The 8336-nt window shown below is 37.7% G+C and overlaps 1 protein-coding gene across 1 annotated transcript; it reads left to right on the top strand.

Moving 5' to 3' along the window:
* Positions 1-1118: 1118 nt before the first annotated feature.
* Positions 1119-8131, top strand: LOC121405925. The gene is made up of 5 exons (XM_041596921.1): positions 1119-1240; positions 2182-2338; positions 3537-3611; positions 4695-4781; positions 7223-8131. Exons 1-5 carry the CDS (start codon positions 1167-1169, stop codon positions 7904-7906), a joined length of 1077 nt encoding a protein of 358 aa, XP_041452855.1. The 5' UTR covers positions 1119-1166; the 3' UTR covers positions 7907-8131.
* Positions 8132-8336: the final 205 nt, after the last annotated feature.

The raw sequence follows: 8336 nt of genomic DNA, 5'->3' as shown, positions 1-8336 counted from the left end.
AGAAAAATACACCCCCCCCCCTCAAAAAAATAGTCTTTACTCCCAATTAACGGTGATGTCAGGAAAAAATGACAACCAAGAGAAAAGGGTCCTATAACTTACGTATGCACAACATATTCCCTAACAAATATTTGTTATGACTCCAAAAGTGTTTCTTGACGACTTATAGCAAGATAGCCCAGCAATTCAAACTGCATATTAAGATGCCACTGATACTCTTTTCATAAACCTATCCTCCAATTAGCCGCCTAAGAGTAATGCGGATAATTAAATAAAAATTGCGTTCATAAACTCCGAAAATAAGCCGCATTATTTTTACGAGCGCCCGTCCTGAAAAAGGCGGATAATCGCCATGACAACTGGACACGCCCCCTCCGATGCGGTTGTGTTGGAAAAGGGTGACCTTGTGACCGCACCATGGCAATTATCCGCATTATTTGGAAATGCGTTCATAAACTCAAAATCTTATCCCGATGCTGCTATTGTGCGGATAATAGCAGCATCAGAGTAATGCGGATAACTCTTGTCCTCCTCCAATTTTACGACCAAATTATGCTGCTATTAGCCGCCTAATTCATTTTAATTGGGTTTATGAAAGGGGTATGATATGGCATTATTCTTTTCAAGTTTGGCATAACAAGAGACCATCAACATTGTCGAATTTACAATAGGCCGCCGGTGATCGAAAGCAAGAAAAATATTATATACCTAGTGAAATCCCAAAAGGTACAAATATTCTGTTTGTAATTGGTTACACATTAAAAAAATAATATTATTTAAAGAAGAAGAAGAACTTGGAAGCTAGGAGGAGAAGAAGAAGAATTAGGAGAAGAAGAAGAAGGGCATAAACAAGATTGAATAATAGCATTGTGTTATCTTTTCACATGTGCATATCTACTGTCGATCAGATATAATTAGTACTTTCCATCTGAAAAAAAAACGAAAAAGAGCAATGTTTTTTTTTTTTTTTTGGGGTTGTTGTTTTTTTAGAATGTGCTCGTGCGCGTGCAGCCACGCTGTCACACCAAATGTCACACAATCGTAAAAGGGGAAATCCCCTTTATGTATGTGGGCGTGGCTTACTACTGATGTCACGTTCTGTCGCAATTTTATCGTAGACGAGCCCGAGTTGGAATCAAACATCGGAAGACGGAATATGTATGTAAATGCATGTTGGTGAACAGCTAGTTCGTATAAATCGGCATAAGATGGGGAAGTTCTTGTTAACATTCGTGCGGCAGTAAGTATTATCAATTCACTGTGTTATTTTCTAGTAATTTCAACATTCTTTTCCAACCAAAAATATTGTCTGAAGAGTGAAGACCCATGCGTAGTGTTTCATGTATGCTGTATTCTACCGGGCTGGAAATGTACTCGGTGAAAACGTGAAGAAGGTAAATGGATTGTTACTTAAAGGTCAAGTCCAACCCAGAAAAATGTTGACTTGACGCAGTATAGAAAAATCAAAAAAACATTAACTCTGAAAATTTCATAAAAATCGGATGTAAAGTAAAAAGTTGTCATGCCAAATGTCTCTAGACAGCTTTGAAAAAAAAGAGTTATCTTCTTCAGATGATATTGATCATGTTAGTAAATTAAAGTACAGTCCACTGACTGATGTATTATCAATTTATCATACTATATTTGGCAGGCCTGGGGTGTGGAGTATGTATTTCATGTTATTGGCTACCCTGTGAAATATTAATGTCACCAGAAAAGCAGAACTCCCCCTAACCCAGGGGGCTCCTGGCCGCGTAGCGGTCGGGAGCCCAGGATCGTACGTGCATTTTACCATACCTCACGGAGAAGCATGAAGTACGGTCAAAATAAATCTCCGAATATATACTTATAACAAAAATCAAGCACTTACCACGATTATATTTTTGTAATGAATTGTAACAAAATGGCCGATCGAGACGGGGGTAGAAGGAGAGAACTTTTCGTTTTTTTTATCCAGGGCTCCCCCTAGACAGGAATAACCGTCGTTTCTGGGGATTTATTCAACAATTTCTGACATTTTACTGTAATCCCCATATGTATGGTGAGTGGAGCCAACGTAGTTCAGCGGAACAACCAAAATACAGAGACTGAAGCTTTTGGTCTAAACTCCCCCCACCCCTTCAGAAAAATTTACCATTTTCAAATAATCAAGGAATATATTTCTCATTTTTCTTCTTCCAGTGGAGAAACCGAATACAACAAGAAGAGATTACTTCAGGGCCAGATTGATATTCCACTCAACGAGCAAGGAATCAAGCAGGCAGATGCTCTGGGACGTTATTTATCAAACGAGAGATTTGATCGCATATACTCCAGTGATTTGAGTCGTTGCGTGCAGGTAAGAAATTTGAATGACTCGCATTTATTGGAGAAGCAACATGTCATATAGACTTAAAATCTGCTGTTTTGGAGGAGTTTTTTATAATATAGTTTTATTTTTCTCAGTCCTTCTCCTACACAGACAGGAGACTCCCATATGACTCATTACCCTATTACCGGATGTACTGGAAAAATGCAGAAAGCTGCAGCCAAGTTTCCAGGTCTAGCTTTCGTCCAAGCTTCTTCCACAAGTATAACATGTGTGTCAGTGTTCAGTGTACATGGTGCATTTGCCATCTTTTTTTTGTCAAATCAAATCATTCCCAAGGGTGACTGTACCATTCTCTATTCCAGAATTTATCTGGCTTTGAAAGAGTTTACAGATGGAGCAGAGACAACTTCATTTGGTAACGAGTTCCAGTCATGCACTATTCTGGCTCCGAAGTAATTTGCTCTTGCATCCAGTCTATTTCTTTTCTTGAAGAGTTTAAATGGGTGACCACGGGTTGCCTCAACAGTAATAGACGAGAAGAACATATCCTTGTCAAGCCAGTCAATTCCATGCATTATTTTACAAGTCTGGGTCATGTCACCTCTTCTCATTCTGCATTGCAGGGATGGTAGTTTTAGGGCTCAAAGTCTGTCTCCATAGTTTAGCATTGCCAAGGATGGTATGAGTTTTGTTGCTCTTCTTTGTACTTTCTCAATCTCTTTCATGTGTGTCTTGGGTGCCAAACAGCATTCCCATATTCGAGGATTGGTCGTACAAGACCCTTGAAGAGTTTTGGAATTGTATCCCTATCCCTGGTGAGGAAGGTTCTCTTGATGGTTGCAAGTACTCGGCTAGCTTTCATGACAGCTGAAGCAACGTGTGTGTGGAATTTCAGTTCCGAGTCCACGATAATGCCCAGGTCTCTTTCTTCTGACACTTCCTCAAGAGCAGTTCCTCACCCTCTTTGAAATGGGAGAAACAAAGAGCTGGAATGAATAAATGAAGTTATTATGAATTCAATCAGCTTTTTAATACCAGTTTTTCAAAATATTTGAAGTAAAATCCAAAATTTTGATTCCAAATGCCAGGTTTACAATGAGAAAGAGTTTTTTTTGTAGGTGTTGCAGTGTTGTAGCATGGCCTGAAATATGCTAATAATATAAGTATATATTGTACTTGTATATATAAAAAAAAATGTGATTCGATTCTTTTAAACCTCTCATAGACAGCAGAGGGTGTCATTAAAAATGCTGCCGTCCCACGACCAAGCATTATCACAGATGCAAGACTCAGAGAAAGGGTGAGTGAGATAGGTGATATTATGGTACCATGCATAAGTAATTACCGACACATGGCCAGCCATGCATCCAGTAAATTTGCCATGTGTCTGGTAATTACTAGTGCATCTGCATGGCTAGCCATGCGTCAGTACCGGTTATGCATGATTGTAAAAAAAAAAATTCTCCAAAAAATTCTACCATTCTATAATACAAATGATGCTCAGGTTTGTTTATGCATCGATATAATTGTATAAGTGTACAAGTCGCTCGTAACATAAGAACAGCTTTATGAAACACCTACCCAAGATTAAAGTGGACAGATAGCCAACTCTAAGGAGATCATTCAACAGTCAAGATCCAGAAAACTGTTGCTATCAGGACCCCATCTTACATAGACTTACGATCGAAAGATCCGATCAACCTCAACTCTATGGAAATCGATCATTGTCATTTTTTATTCTACAGGAAATTTGCTCAATAACCTTTGTAAACAAAAAGAAGCACACTAGAATTTTCAAGAAAACAATGGACGTATGAATATACAGCATTTATTCTAGAAAATATTTGGAACACACAACATGCATTTTAGATGTTGACGTTGCTGGCTTTCCCAAGTTGTAGTTGATCGTGTCAATCTCTAATCTTTGTTAGACAAGGCCCAATATTGCTGTTTGTCCTGAAGTCTTTGACTTTGGTTAAACTTTAAAAAATGTCAAATAAACGAAACTGACAAATTTGGAATCATTTAGCAGTCAAGGTGCAGAAGTCGTAAAGGTGTTGCCACTGCATTGTAATTATTCCTTGGCACTTTTATTTTGTTGCAATATGCAACTCAATTTGCAACAATACTGCACCTTTGCTACTTAGCACTGTTGAGGGATTTGTATTTTTCAAAATAGCATGTCTCCATCGTTATTCAATTTAACTTTTCAAATCAGAGGTAGTGTTGATTTAGAGACTTATTTTTCAAGTTTTATCCTAATATGTTTGTGATCGAGAAAAGGATGAAAATACATGGAGTAAAAGTTTTTAAAAAATTGCTTGTATTGTAGACCTTCTGAAATGTGACAAGTGTATTAAATGAGTGCAATTTCTTCTTTCAGCACTTTGGTGAAGACGAAGGGATGCCAAGAGATTCAAGAACAAGCAGGGGTAAAAAGGAACCAAATGGAGCAGAAACTAGAAGCCAGGTGACCTTTAACTTTGTTTTTTCAATGAGGAATTCCAGTCCACCCTAATGGAAAATTGTTTTAGAACAAAAAAGAAAAATCAGACAGGAAAAAGTTTGAACAGGTTTTGAGAAACCATGACTTAAAGCGACCTTTCATTAACAGATCATGGGGAAATCAAGATTTATCTCATAACAGAGAAGGGATTCAAGCCTTTCACTCGGCTTAATGCCTGGGGGTGTTATTGTAGGGATTGATTTTGTACTTTTATTCTTTCCACTCTTATTCATGAATCATCCCCTTTTTGTCTCACCTGCGAAGCAGAATGAGACTATAGGCGCCGCTTTTCCGACGGCGACAGTGGCGGCGTCAACATCAAATCTTAACCTGAGGTTAAGTTTTTGAAATGATGTCATAACTTAGAAAGTATATGGACCTAGTTAATAAAACTTGGCCATAAGGTTAATCAAGTATTACTGAACATCCTATTAGAGTTTCATGTCACATGACCAAGGTCAAAGGTCATTTAGGGTCAATGAACTTAGACCATGTTGGAGGAATCAACATCGAAATCTTAACCTGAGGTTAAGTTTTTGAAATGTCATCATAACTTAGAAAATATATGGATCTAGTTCATGAAACTTGGACATAAGGTTAATCAAGTATCACTGAACATCCTGCATGAGTTTCACATCACATGACCAAGGTCAAAGGTCATTTAGGGTCAATGAACTTTGGCCGAATAGGGGATATCTGTTGAATTCCCATCATAACTTTGAAAGTTTATGGATCTGATTCATGAAACTTGGACATAATAGTAATCAAGCATCACTGAACATTTTGTGCAAGTTTCAGGTCTCATGATTAAGGTCAAAGGTCATTTAGGGTCAATGATCTTTGGCAGAATCGGGGGTATCTGTTGAATTACCATCATAACTTTGATAGTTTATTGGTCTAGTTCATTAAACTTGGACATTAGAGTAATCAAGTATCACTGAACATCATGTGCGCATTTCAGGTCACATGACCAAGGTCAAAGGTCAATGAACTTTGGCCGAAAGGGGTGTATCTGTTGAATTACCATCATAACTTTGAAAGTTTATGGATCTGATTCATGAAACTTGTACATAAAAGTAATCAAGTATCACTGAACATCCTGTTTGAGTTTCAGGTCACATGATCAAGGTCAAAGGTCATGTAAGGTCAATGAACTTTGGCCATGTTGGGGTTTTTTGTTGAATAACCATCATGTCTCTGTAAGTTTTTTGGTCTAGTTCATAAAAAGTGGACATAAGAGTAACCATGTATCACTGAACATCTTGTGCGAGTTAAGTAGTATTCAAAGTCAGCACCGCTGCTATATTGAACCGCGTGATGCAGGTGAGATGGCCAGAGGCATTCCACTTGTTCTAATATAACACCCCATATTTATATTCACCCTTTTCAATTTCATCCTAACTTTCTATTCTTTATGTACAGCACTCTCTTATACACTAACTGCTGTCTGCTGTACACTCCTCACACAAGGGTCTTTTGTGTTTAATCACTCCACCATCCTTCAGCTTTCTTCACTCCTCTCTCTCTCTCTTACTCTCCCACTCCTTCCACCTCTCTCCTTCTCTGATTGGTTATAATGTTAAGTTGATGCACTCAAGCTTAGATGATAATTTGCATATAGTTTGAATATCTTTTGTTTGTATATTTGAATATTCAGTTATACTTTGTTCCATTGATTTACATTTATATGAATATTGATTTGCCTTAAATAATTTGCATGGAATGTTTCCAAGAATGCAAAAAGGTTTTAACTCATTAAAAACTGGGAGTTGGCCAGGAAGTTCTCAATCTGAAAACATGTCTGCTGGGCCGTCTCTGTGAAGAGTGCTAGGAATGAGATTTTGTAAGAACCCCGTACTACATTATGTACATGTAATAGATGCCGGCATATCTGGGAGGTTTGTAGGAGAGCAACAGTTAGTAGACTTAACCAACCAGAAGTAAACTGCGTGTTTTCATTTTTAAACTGTAACTCCTTAGAGGTTATTTATTTTGGTTTATCAATTAAGAGACCTGTTATGAATCTAGGAATTGGGATTGTTAGACTTTGTCCAGGGCCCACCTGATTCCTGTATGCAACGGGTTAAAGTACTCTGGAGAAGTTTTCTTTCAAGTTCAACCTGAAGAAAAGTTTGTTGTAAAAATAGCTTTAAAAAAATAATGAAAATGTAGGTGAAGGTTTTAGGAATATCCATCAAAGATTAACATAAAGTTATTAGAATTTTTTTTATTTGTAACATCATATATGAGCAGCTGCCCCATATTTTTCATGTAATATAGAATCCATGGATTTCAATTTTTAATGATTTGCATCTTGATATACCGAAGGCACAATAACATTTGTTATACTTCTCATATGAAATTTAGTATTACAGTACCAATATTTGTATTTTTACGTACAATAGGTAATTGACAGAGGACTGTCATTTTTTGAAGATCTTTGCCTGGCTGTCCATAAGGAGTTTGGACACCGGATGGACGACTCCAGCAAAGACATGGTGGGCTCCTCCGCTGATGGACAGGATGAAAAAGTAGAAGAGGGTGATTCCTTTGAAGTGGTCTTCGCCGATGACGGATCCCCAGGAGTTGGTACTTGCACTGATAGTGTCACACCAAATTCAGTGCATGGGACTGTAGTAAGTCAACAGGAAAAAGATGATGGTGACTTTGGTGAGCGTGAAGTCAAAAGAACTAGATATGATGCAAGTACTACAGACAGGACTTCAGAGGCTTCTCAAGATCCGCAGCTTCAACGTAAGGTATCAGATTCTAATAGAATATTGTCAGGTAATTCTATTTTCAAGTCCGATGCGACATGGATGGACCAAGCACCTCCAAACTGTCCCCACATTTTTGTATCATCTCACGGCTACATGCTACGTGCCTTGTTCCAAAGTCTGCTGAAACGCTACAAGATGATTCTCCCCGGTTCGCAAAAAGTGCTTTGGACGAGATGCCCAAACACGGGGCTGAGTACATTTCTCCTTACTTTAGACAGTGATGGCTTTCCGCGTCATATAGAAAACTATTTCCTGCATGCTGTCATGCACTTGGAGGGTATCGAGTTTATACAGGTGAATGGTAAATAATATACACATATACAGGAGGGAGGGGTAAAAAGTGGGGAGAGAGAAGGGAGTCGAAGGAATGGAGGCAATCAAATGAGAGGGATGGGGGAGAATTTAGTTCCAATCGTCTCCATATAGGATTCTGGCTGACTGTCATCAAGCATAGATGTGGATGATAATTTGCAATGATATCAATAATTTGTTTTACTTATGGAATAATAATAATAATAATAATAGGCATTTATATAGCGCCATCTATCTAGAAAAAAAAATATTCTATTCCGAGGCCAATACCATACATTGTACATGTACCTACCTCAATTTATTGAGTTTCTTTTGCAAATATTGTAATTATAATTATTTACATCAATGTTATTTTGTTCTGTGAAAATGAAATATTAAAAGCAAATTTGAATTTGAATTTTAGAGGAATTTGAAGTAGAGCGATTAA

The sequence above is a fragment of the Lytechinus variegatus genome, chromosome 19 (assembly GCF_018143015.1).
Source record: "Lytechinus variegatus isolate NC3 chromosome 19, Lvar_3.0, whole genome shotgun sequence".
NCBI classification, from domain to species: Eukaryota; Metazoa; Echinodermata; class Echinoidea; order Temnopleuroida; family Toxopneustidae; genus Lytechinus; species Lytechinus variegatus.
Note: the sequence above shows the minus strand (reverse complement) of the source record. Positions and strands in the feature narration are given on the sequence as shown.